Source organism: Rhincodon typus, chromosome 17 (genome assembly GCF_021869965.1).
Source record: "Rhincodon typus isolate 14 chromosome 17, sRhiTyp1.1, whole genome shotgun sequence".
In the NCBI taxonomy this organism is placed as follows: Eukaryota; Metazoa; Chordata; class Chondrichthyes; order Orectolobiformes; family Rhincodontidae; genus Rhincodon; species Rhincodon typus.
The window spans coordinates 18,066,045-18,078,659 of NC_063348.1; the positions used below are offsets into that span (position 1 = coordinate 18,066,045).

Sequence of the window (12,615 nt, forward strand, 5' to 3'; positions counted from 1 at the left end):
TCAATGTCAACTTAGTATCTGCCCATGTCAACCATAGTTCCACACTTTAGCCCTTCACCTACGCTACCAATTTACCTAGTATCCACTAGTACTCAAGTAGACAGGAGAAAAATAATGTTCTATTACTTAAAGTTCCATATTGCAGATTACACTGTATTGAGAAAAACATCTAATGTGTTTAAAAAAAAATTCTCTTGACAGCAGTTGGCAGGTTTGATGCACTTTGGCAGTTCATTATAGTTTTCTTAGGTTTGACACTCCTTGACAGTTCTTAACAAATTTGTTGCTTATTAATAGTTTTCAAAAACATTTGATATTTACTGAGATATCTTGACAAGTTTTATACTTGTTTGACAACTTCACAGTTCCCAGGGCTATATTCACATTTTAGGCATAATCTTCCCTACTGTTAACAATTCCAAAGGATATCCGATTTCATCCTTCCAAAAGATATCTGATTCCCACCCATATAATGTTTTGGGACCTTGCCTACAGGGGTACCTCAGCACTTAAAAGGGGTTTCCCGGAATAGTCAAAAGAAGGGCAGGGAACAGACCTACTCTGAGCTAGTCTGTTCTGTGCACTCCAGTTTCATGCATCAGTGTTACTAAAATGGGGTTTAAATGGAGACAGCTTACCATTTAAATTGGAAACAATGTGTGTGTGTGTGCAGCACTTGCAATTTTGGAGCACTTCCACCATTTTAATCCTGGAACAGAACTTTTCAACATGCCATAAATCTGGGCCATTAATTCTGTTTCTCTGTCTATGACACTGCCTGAGTTGTTAAATATTTCCAGCATTTTCTGTTTTCATTTCATGTATGTTGTCAGGTGAAAGAGCTGATCTCTATTTTTTTTGGATGATTTATTTCTCTATTGTCATGGAGAATTGAATAGTTTTCCATTTTTCTCTAGACTTGCCATCAGTGTTCTCAGACTAGTTAGAGTCTAAGTTAAATTTGTAATAAAGTGGCTGCTTAGATGCTTTTTGTTTATACAGGCCATTTAGGTGTAGACAGTGGCACTTAGGAAGATGCATAAAAGATTTAGATCCATAATTCTATTAATTTACAGATCTCAAGTTTTTGATATAAACAAATTTTGATCTTCTGAGCTGAAATTTATCTACCAATGAGGCAACAGGTTTAAAACCAGCATTTTCTAATCGAGTAACGGTTGATGAAATTCAAACATCACAAATGAACAAATAGAAAACCTAAGTGCAAATAGTCAAAAATTATCTACGCTTTTTGATGCAGATTATGTGGGCAGAATATAGATGACAAGTTCTCTTCAACAATGCAAGGTCAGTACAGAATAGGTTAAAAGCAGGGTGATGTAATTTTGTACCAAGAGTGCCTGGTGATACAAAAATTACCAAATATTTGACTAAAAAATATGGTGACTTTGGAATTACAGGCATATACAAATGGATTAAAATTTCGTTGTCCAATTTTCCTGTAAAACAGTCGGGGAATTTTTGACTCCTGTTCAGGGGAGCAGAGTTAGACCCCGAACAAAGTAGTAGAAAAGAGTCTGGAATGGCAGTGTGTGGCAGCTTATGGGGAGGAGGTTTTCATGTGGGACTTTGCTGTATTAATGTAATAATGTTCTGGTTTGTTTACAAAACATTGTCAGCTATTTCTATTGATTCTTCTACAACAATATGACATTTAAGCTACCTTGGAGCTGCCAAACTGTGTTATCTGTGCTTTTGTAATCAGATTACGACAACATTAAATTGAAATGACTTAGGACCTTAGAATCCAACAAAGGGAGTAAACAATTGAAATACTGCCCTGAGAAGTTGTCATGGATCTGAAAGAATAAACGCTGGGGACTACATTAAGCTCCACCTAGGCGGATGATGCCATAAAAGCTTGGGTGGTGATAAGGTAGACATCTTGGGATCACATGGAGAGCAAACCTATTATCGACAGGGCTCCTTATAGTCTTTGAAACAATGTCTAACAAACTTTTTTTTAAAAAGTATCAACCTGTTTGGACATGTTGTTATGACACTTCTGAGGCAGGGTGACCTAGATCTTCTGGCCAGAGATAAGAGACACTACCAAAAACACGAGTCTTGCCAAAAGATGTATTTGTATACACAGCTTCACATCTTGTTAGGACAGAGCCTCTTGTTAAGATTCAGTGATGGTTCAGCCTCTACCACTGTGAAACTAAACAGGCCCTTTAACAGAGTCAAAGGAAAGAGGATTGGTAGCAGCATCTTCCTATCCAAAAAAACCACAGCAAAGCAAAGGCTTACTGACTGAAGTGGGCCAGACGTGCCACACTACAAATTGAGAACATAAGGGTCAAAAGATTGCTTTTTGTGTGTTTGTGCTACAAAATCGATCGCTTGATTGCTTGTGTAAACAATAAAGGCTATATTTTCAAGACTGTAGTTAGAATGAACATTGACAGATGCAATCTTGGTAGAACCTTGCAATGCTGGAGCTAGAAATAGCAGCATTTACAACTCGGGGAGAATGAGAACAGATATCCCAGCAGGGGCTGTCTAGAATACTCATTTCTCCCATGTGCATGTAAAATAAATGTGCTTACTCAAGCTAACTGTGTCAAGGTAATGCTTTAATCTCCACTATACTGACCATGCTCCTTTTGGTTTAAGTCTGTATCTAAAATTTCTTATTCCATTGTCTAATTGTTTAATCAAGGTAGTCAATATGTTTTTTTAAAATACATTTCTTTTTCAGAGTATGTTTGCGATCGGTTGGCTGGAGCTGAAGAATATTACTCAGGCTCAGCATCAATTCAACAAATGTTACAGTCACATTCAGGAACCATTCAAGGTAATGCCATGGAAACATTTTGAGGGCTTTGTACAATTGCATGCATACCAAACTAAAAAACTATAAAAGGCTAACCAAGACCTTCACAAAAGCTTTTTAACAACAAAAGCACACAAGCTCAGTTCAGAACAGAGGTAGATTTGGAATTTACTCGAAAGGATGTAAATGCTGAAGGAAAGAATATCGAGCTTTATTTTTGTGGGGGGCAGGGGTTCTACTCGGGAAATTTAGATTTTCTGCACCTTTATTTTGATACATATTCAGAACTGAAATTTTCATCCTTGAATTTAGTAGAAACATGTGTATTTGCATGTTACCATGCCCTGAAATCTCTAAGGAATTCCTACTGAACCACCTTGCTGAAATATGGCATAAGTGTCCCCGAAGCCAATCCCTTTCACATCCTCCCGACGCCTGTATCACTGAGGTCACCTGTAGCAGGCCTCCTGCTTACTCTGCTCAGGTAAATTAAAATAACTTCTATTTATTTAATACTTTTAATGACCAATGAACATTTCAAAGCACTTCACAGATACAGAATTAGAATTAAATTTTATTGTCATGTGTACTCAAGTACAGGGATGCAGGAGTACAGCGAAAGTGTACAAAGTTGCCATTCCCAGCGCCATCTTAAGTGCAAAAGTCTTAATCTTTGTACAAAGATTATCTTAAGTACAAAGTAGGAAAATAGGGAAATAAAGTTAAAAATTCAACATTAAGTCCTTCTTAGTATAAAGTAGAAAAATAAAGAAATAAAGTTAAAAGTTCAATATGACAGCCTCTTCTTAAGTGCTTAGCCATGCTAGGCTTGCACTCCCTACAAAGTTTTGATCTGCTGCGTGATGGGCTATTTTGTGAAGTGTAGTCAGGGTTGTAATATATAAAACTCGGCAGCTAAAATGCACTTAACAAACTCCCAGAGATAGCAACGTAGTGTGGAGAGCAGGGTTACAGATGCGATTATTATTTATACATATTATTGTGATTCTCATTTGGTAATTTTCATGCCCATTTTTTTTGATGTTGATCAAGAGTTAAATATTGGCCAGGACGCTGGGGATAACTCTCCGGCCTTTCTTCAAAATAGTGCCAAGAAATCTTGTATGTTAATCTAAGCCAGCAGATGGGGCGTTAGATTCATGTCTTGTCTGACAGACAGCACCTTCAACTTGCCATGCTTTCTCTGTACTTCATTTTCGTGCTCACATCCTGGTCTAGGGTTTGAACATAAAAGTTTTGATTCAAAGGTGAAAGCGCTGACAACTGAGCCATGACTGTTCCTTTATGGATTAGAGAAAGGAAAATTTGTCTTTCTAGGCCGGGTCATTATCAATGCTGTATATAGAATTTGAATTAAAGGGTAAGCATGGAGCTTGGTGAAATGTTTCTGGATACTGATTTTTGCCCTTACTTATCACCTACATCAGGTTTGGAGTGAAAATCCAGATGGATCAGGAGCTGTGAACTTCCTGACAGGAATGGGTGGCTTCTTGCAGACTGTGCTATTTGGTTACACTGGCTTCAGGTTAGTGGAATATAGCCAATTTTTATTTGAGTTACTCGGATATACAATAATTGCATCTATTATAGACAGGAAATTTTTTTTTTCATACAGATGTATAGCAGGAGAAGACATTTGTATATTTTTCTTCCACATGCTCTCTCTTCAATGAATGCCCTTCCTTCACTTCTGAACACTTTGGTGCCAAACCACGGATATTACCATCTCCAGCAAGTAATTGTACTTCATGTATGAATCTAGCCATTTAATATTGTTGGGCTACAGTCAAAGACTGCACATAGCTTAAGTGATCCTGTCTCCAACCTAAGTATATACATACACATAGAATTTCCAAACAGGATCTCTGGATACATGCCAGGATCAGGAACTTTGACTGTTCTATCTCTCCTTAGCCCTAACTACATTGTTCCCTTTGAAGTGAGAGGGTAAAATTTAGCCCAGACTAGGAATTCAATCTGAGAGCTTTCCAATCTACATGAATCAACCTATTTGTTGATCCTACAACATTTTTGGAAAGCAGACAATTTTTGAAAACTTTACTTTTGCAGAAGTGACTCAAATATATACATTAATTCCTGTTTTTGTTAAAGAAATATTCCAGAATGAATTTTAACCATTCTTTTATTTCTTTTTGGAAGAAAGTCATTACTTTTGTCCTCGCGCTGGCGCTCCCTTTTGCCAAGATGCTGATGTTGAGAAAAAAACACCTTTTTCTGTGGAACCAGCTTTTGTGTGTTAGACCTCTGATGATGGGATGTGACTAATCTTTTCTCCAAGAAGTTCAAAAGCTTAACAAGGTTCTGTAGCACTAAGAGTGGTGTTTTGTTCCCTGAGCCATTTGAGAAGTTTCTTCAAGATTTGCCAGTCATTTAAGATTTTGTTTTTGCAAACTCTGGACATTTAGCATGGTTCTTCTGAGAAGTTGGGGGTGTAATCGTTAACTGTGTCAACATATGTCTTATCTTGCAGAAGTCAGATTGCTGCCTTTTGGTGTAGTTCTAACAGGTGTTGGCACTGAGTTGTACAGGTGCGTAGGCCAGGCTTTCCTCTTTTGCTGAAAGACGTTCCTAATATTTAGAGTTAGAATTCAGATAAAAAAGCTAAACATAGAGGTACTATGGATTTAGCATGTATATGAGAATTTTGACAAATCAATTTCATCTTACTATACTGTCTGCTTTAGTGCCTTTCCATGTAACTCACTGTTTCATTATCTTGCATGTAAAAAAAAGATAACTTGACAGTCTATCTTAGTCCTAACTTACTCATTTTTGAACATGTGCTGATATCTGGACCTTGGAATCCTTTTTCCACACTGAAAAATTTCCCTGGATCAACATTCCTTTGTAATATGGATTACTAAGGAAAGTGCAGTTACTATGGTTATTGCCACTTCCAGTTACGGTCACAAGGAAGACCAAACTTTGTGTCTGAAAATTGCTCTTCTGATCTGTATTTTGTTCTTTTTTTCTTTTGAAGGATAATGAAAAGCTACCTGTGTTTTGATCCCATAATCCCAGAGGATATGGGTGAGCTATGGATTACTGGAATTAAGTACCTTGGAAATGAACTACATTTTCAATTTTCGACACAGCAAGTCACCATTGTTTTGATAAGGCCTTGTGGGTTTCAGCACTCGGCCTTGGAAGTTGTTTTAAGCGATTCAGGAAAGAAATTTGCTTTAATCAAAGGTAATAATGGGAAGTTCATACTATAATTCAATTGTCAGAGTATCCTATGCGTGCCACTTGTAGGTGATACAAAGAGCAGAAAAAAAGCTGACATCATTCTCAAGTGATTTGTAGCAGGTGTCTAGATGTAATCTATAGTTCCCTGGATGACAAAAAAATTTATTTTAGTTTGAAGTTAATCTCTGTTCAGTGCAGTCTGTACCCAATCATCCCTGCACCCACTGATGGCCCAGCCCCTGTCATTGGTGCAAGTCTTGTCCCCACTGCTGCTCCTGATGGAAGCTTTGCTTCAAACCCCCCCACCCCAACATCCTTTGTCTCTGCTTCTAGAGTCTCTGCCTCCCCAGACCTGTGTCAGTGAGATGTGTGCTGATGATTATGTCATTTGGATTGCCCATTTAAGATGAAGGTGTGGGGGATTTTTTTTTTCTCTTTGAGGGTAGTGAATCTGTGGATATTTGTACTGCAGAGAGCTATTGAGGCTGGGAGGGGTTATTAAGCCTGTTTAAGGCTGAGATAGAATGATATTTAATCAGGATGGGAATCTGGACTTGTAGGGTTAAGATGAAACAAAAAGTGGAGTTGAGGATTACCAGATGAGCCATGACTTTATTGAATGGCAGAACAGACTTGGTGGGCCGAATGGCCTATTTCTCCTCCAAAGTGTTATGGTCCTATGATCAGTGCACATAAAATGTGGTGACATCATTGGTACATGCACAGACACTTCCAGCAACCTGTCCTGTCACGACTAGGTGACATCAGTGGCTGCGAGTGTGCATGTGTGAGGGCCATATCATGTTCTGGATTATCTCACTGAACTGGGACAATCTGGATTTTGACTGGCCTGTTGAATTCTACGGTCAACATTGATGAGATGTTGACCGAGGGAGAGCACGTACATGCCAGTAGCTAACATTTCATATTTAGGGGATTAGATCTGTGTCTCATCATTGGACTGAGAAATGATTCTGGCAATCATATACTTTATTGTTTTATTATTCAGAGCACCTTTCGTTGTCTGAGGATAATCCAAAATGCTACACAACCATTGACCACTGAGGATTTGTAGGCAAATGTGTTATCCAATTTGCACTTAGTAAACTCCATTAATCTGTTTTGATAATGTTAGTTTAGGAATGAATGTTGGCCATGGTGCAAAGAGAATTACTTATTCTTTATGTAGTGCTAAGAGAGCTTTTATAGCCACCTGATTTTTGTAAATATCACTGCTCTGGGTGGAAGAAGAAGACAAGTGCTAACATTAATTGAGAGGGAGCAAAGATGGAAATGCTAGAATGAACTGTGTTTGGGAGAGTGAGGGTTGGGTTGAATTGAAGGGGGTTATTCCCAGCTTGAGCACTGAGGGAAGTAAAATGCTATCTTAAATTGAGGTATAAGAATCCAGTATCCACCATGAGTTTGGAAAAAATGCATTTCTGAAGGGTTCCAGAGGTAGTTGGGCAGCATCACCTGTGTAGAGTGCCTCTGATGTGGGCAGGGGGAGTTGGTTGTCGAAGACCAACTGTTGAAGTAACTTTAGGGGAAATGATGACTCTGTTTATTTGTTGAAAATCCAAATGTTTTTATTAAAGATATTATTAAGTGTAAAGTACAACATTGCTGAAAATAAAAAAAAACTTATCTTCAGTAAGTGGTTATCCCCTTAAAACTTTGCCATCTAATGTGTCTGTTTGTAGTGCATGATAACTTTATATCAATCTGTGATTTTTTTCCAGCTTTTGTTTTGGTGCATGTTAAGGGTTTGGAACAAAGTGTTTGGTTTAAGGATTATTTCTAAAGTAAAATATATTCAAATTAAAAAAAACACATACACGTGATGGTTAAAATGCTCATGAAATAAACTTTGCCCAAAGATTGAAAATAATAACCAGTTGATACTGTATTTCAGCAATCGATACATATCAGTGTTGGGACAGCAATGGGTGGAATTTAGTGAAGATCATTGGAGCATGCAAAAATGGTGGATAGTCCTATGGAATCATATGGGAGGATTCCCAACTGATTCTCAGCTGCAGTATCATCAAGTGTATGGTGGAAAGGATGCAAGGTGACAGCCATCCTCTAATAGCAGGAGTAATTAACCTTCTTTCGTCAGCACCTTAAACCTAATTTGCTTGAACCTCACTAAAATCTTTATGGTAATTTCCTGGATTTGTAAGAGTCTGCCATGCCTTCAGAAACCTGATCTGTAAAAGCTGGCAGTTTACAAATGGCTTCTCTGTCTTACTGTGCAAATGGACCTGATTTTCCGTAGAGTTCCAGGGCTGAGCTCTGATCCATCCAAACATTGGAGCAGGGAGGAGTGCCTCACCTCGATTTGTCTACAGTTTGCACAACATTCACTCGGGCTCGCCCTTGTGAGGTGAAGGAGGTCATTCACTTTCTTCCTGCACTGGACCCAGTCTTGCTGCTACACATCACAATTGCTTACTTCCATTCTACTTCTGGCCAAGCCTTGTGGTTAGCTAGGAATGTTTTACGTTGATTGATTTTATTGTTGTCACATGTACTGAGATACAGTGAAAAGTGTTGTTTTACATGCTATACAGACAGACCGTACCGTATCAAGTGCATCAGTGTAGCAGAACAGAGTGCAGAATATAGTGTTACAGCCACAGAGAAAGTACAGAAAGAGAGAGAGAGATCAGGATTAACATTTGAGAAGTCCATTCCAAAGTGTGAATACAGCAAGGAAGAAGCTGTTCTTGAATCTATTCATGCATGTGTTCAAACTTTTAGATCTTCTGCCCGACAGAAGAGGGTGGAAGAGAGTATAACGTTGTTGGGAGGGGTCTTTGATTATGTTGGTTGCTTTCCTGAGGTAGTGGGAAGTATAGATGGAGTCAATAGATTGAAAGCTGGTGTGCTTAATGTACTGGGTTGTGTTCACCGCTGTCTGCAGTTTCTTGCAGTCTTCGGAAGAGCAGTTGCCATACCACGCTGTGATGCATCCAGACAGGATGCATTCTACAGTGCATCTATAAAAATTGGTAAGAATGTTTGTGGACATGTTAAATTTTCTTAGCCTTATGAGGAAGTGGAGGCATTCTTGTGCTTTCTTGACCTTCGCTTCAATGTGGGTGGACCAGGACAGATTTTTGGTGATCATCACTCCCAGGATCTTGATGTTCTCAACCATCTCCACCTCAGTACCATTGTTGCAGACAAGGGTGTGCCCTCCATTCCACTTCTTGAAGTCAATGAAAGGCTCCTTCATTTTGCTGACATTGATGGAGAGATTGTTGTCTTTACACTATGCCACTAAGCACTCGGTCTCTTTCCTGTATTGTGTCTTATCGTTGTTTGAGTTTCAACCTACAAAGACGTCGTCAGCAAACTTGTGAATGGAATTGGAGTGGGATTTCGTTACACAGTCATGAATGTACAAGGAGTATAGTTGAGGACTGAGTACACAGCCTTGTGGGGCATCAGTGTTGAGGAATATGATGGAGGAGGTGTTGTCGCCTATTCTTACTGATTGTGGTCTATTGGTCTGGAAGCCAAGGATCCAGTTACAGAGGGGAAGACGAGACCTAGGTTGAAGGCAGAGCTGTAGTCAATAAGTAGGAACCTGACATATGTATCATTATTATCCAGATGTTCCAGGGATGAGTGTAGGGCCAAGTAGATGGCATCTAATCAAGGCAGTTGGTAGGCTGGAGTTGACGTGAGCCATGACTAACCTCTCAAAGCACTTCATAATTACGGAGGTCAGAGCCACTGGGTGATAGTCATTGAGGCATGTTGCATGATTTTTCTTTGGCACCAGGATGATGGTGGTCTTCTTGAAGCAGGTGGGGACTTCAGATCATAATAAGGAGAGGTTAAAGATGTCAACAATTATTCCTGCCTGCTGGTCCACACAGGATCTGAGTGCATGGCCGGGGACTCCATCTGGGCCAGTCATTTTCTGTGGCTTCACTCTCCAGAAGGCCAATCTAACATCTGCGGTGGTCACTATTGGTACAGCTGCATCTGGGGCTGTTGGGACAGGTGATATTGTTCATTGACCTTCTGTTCAAAGTGACCATAGAATGTATTGAGCCCGTCGTGTAAGGATGTATTGCTGCCCATGATTCTGCCTGACTTCACTTTGTAGCCTGTTATGTTGTGTAAGCCTTGCCACAAACAACAGGTGTCTGTGTGGTTGGTCTGGGTCTCGAGCTTAGTTTGGTATTACCGCTTGGCGTCTTTAGCCTTATAAAGGTCGTACCTGGATTTCCTGTATAGGTCAGGGATGCCCTCTTGTATACTTTAGACCTAGACTTCTTTAGGGAGTGGAACTCTTGGTTCATCCATGGCTTTAAGGCACAGGCAGATGTAGCAGGCATGAGCCACGTCTAAATGAAACAAAGCACAAAACAGTCTCTCAATTCCCTTTGGAAGGTGAGTCTAGCTTGATGTGACTGTCAGCTATGACCAATATATCTCACTGTTCATAGATTGCCTGGAGCTGAACTATGGGAATATTTTTTCTGTATAGCAGAGACATCCTTCTCATAGTGCACAGTTTCTGACTGCAAATTTTACTCTCCCTCTGAGATTAGAGATGGATATTTCAACTCTGGTGTATCCTATTAATTAAAAATATCACTGTAAACGATGCTAGAGTCTTCCGGTTTGATTTACTCCTCTGACTCACTAGCTTTCAGAAGTCTTGGGAGTGTGCAAACAAGGCTTGTCTGCTGTTTAGAAATGGTATCAGATCATGGACTGAAATCACCGGATGGTGGCATTCCTACACTGAATCCCGTCAGTGTTACATATTTGGATGGACTCCATGCCCCACTTCTATTAATTGGTCAGCTGTCATGTGATCATAGATAGCTAGCTGTTACGGGACTGTTGTGGATTCCGATCAACTTCCAGTCTTCCTGGTGGAATCCATGGTGCAACAACTAATGTTTGCTCCATGGCCACAAGTGCTTTTCTAGGGTTTGTTTAAGTTGTTGGAGATAAAAACAGTGACACAAATACTCATTAATAATGTTGATATATAGAAAACTGAAAGTGCAAATTTTCATCGCTACCCTTTCAAAAATAGCTAGGGATGGGAAATAAACACTGGCACAGAGGGACGCCCACACCCTATGATGAATACTATAAATATCCCTGAGCCCAGAAGGTTGGGGCTGTTAAATAGTGGTTTAACATAAATTTGTCGAAGTTAAGCCAGATGATGTGGAAAGAACAGTGGATTTTTTTAACCAACCTGTTCAGTCATGTTGTGACAACTTCTGGAGCAGGTGTGACTTGAGGCCAGGCAACCTGGCCCAGCGGTAGGGATATCATCATTGTGCTAAAGCTCTTCAAGGGAAAACACAGCAGGTTCATTATTCTTTATTATATTGCAAGCACAAGCAGTTCTGATTAAACTGAGTGAGTTATATCATACTTGTTGCTCTGTATGCTCTCTTGCTGTGAAATTTATGAATGTTTCATTTATTTTTACAGGTCAACCAGTGACTTTCTTTCTGGAACCAGGAATGATTCGAAGAAAATGCGCTGCTGCTTCTTCTGTATTATCTAACAAGTTATAGTCTGCAGGAATGGAATCAGTTTTTCCATTTGTACCTATGAGTCTGTGTATTCTCTGATCTGAACTTTGTCGTGTTGCTGGAATTGTACACCTTTCAGTGAATGTTATTTTGTTTACTGCCTACCTTTCACCTGCCAAAGAGATGGACATTTCTTCAGGTATACTGGCATTTGCAACTTTCCAGTACTTTTGCAGGTCTATCCCTCAAGCGAGTGGCAAGTATATGTTTAGTTGATGTCCTTACATGTAGACTTTTGAAAAGTGTTATATGGGGACTCTAAGATAACAAAGCGTAGAGCTGGATGAACACAGCAGGCCAAGCAGCATCATAGGAGCAGGAAGGCTGACGTTTCGGGCCTAGACCCTTCATAGTTGACTTTTTCTCCCTCCTTCTTCCTGGATCATTATGGTTAATTAGGGCAGGCTTGTAGTTAACACTTTTGGGATCAGATTGCTCAATACTAACTGAATCTGCAACCTGAGATAGTAGGAACTGCAGATGCTGGAGAATCCGAGACAACAAGGTGCAGGGCTGGATGAACACAGCAGGCCAAGCAGCATCATAGGAGCAGAGAGGCTGACGTTTCGGGCCTAGACCCTTCATCAGAAAAGGGGGAGGGGAAGGGGGTTTTGAAATAAATAGGGAGAGAGTGGGAGGCGGATAGAAGAGGGATAGAGGAGAGGATAGGTGGAGAGGAAACAAACAGGTCGAAGAGGCGGGGATGGAGCCAGTAAAGGTGAGTGTAGGTAGGGAGTTAGGAAGGGGATAGGTCAGTCCAGGGAGGACGGACAGGTCAAGGGGGCGGGATGAGGTTGGTCGGTAGGAGATGGAGGTGCGGCTTGAGGTGGGAGGAGGGGATAGGTGGGAGGAAGAACAGGTTAGGGAGGCAGGGACGAGTTGGACTGGTTTTGGGATGCGGTGGGGGGAGGGGAGATTTTGAAACTTGTGAAATCCACATTGATACCATTGGGCTGCAGGGTTCCCAAGCGGAATATGAGTTGCTGTTCCTGCAACCTT

General features: G+C 40.3%; 1 protein-coding gene across 3 annotated transcripts in view; it reads left to right on the forward strand.

Moving 5' to 3' along the window:
• The window catches only part of pgghg (protein-glucosylgalactosylhydroxylysine glucosidase), a 40,028-nt gene extending 27,893 nt beyond the window's left edge, over positions 1 to 12,135 (forward strand). Inside the window, exons 11-14 of one of the 3 annotated variants that reach the window (XM_020528250.2) lie at positions 2,726 to 2,821; positions 4,249 to 4,346; positions 5,823 to 6,034; positions 11,513 to 12,135. In XM_020528250.2, the coding sequence (XP_020383839.2) occupies positions 2,726 to 2,821; positions 4,249 to 4,346; positions 5,823 to 6,034; positions 11,513 to 11,598 (492 nt within the window). In that variant the 3' untranslated portion in view covers positions 11,599 to 12,135. Of the gene's footprint in view, positions 1 to 2,725; positions 2,822 to 4,248; positions 4,347 to 5,312; positions 5,371 to 5,822; positions 6,035 to 7,946; positions 8,697 to 11,512 lie in introns of those variants that run through there. The other 2 variants (XM_048607258.1, XM_048607259.1) reach the window with 2 other exon arrangements.
• Positions 12,136 to 12,615: the final 480 nt, after the last annotated feature.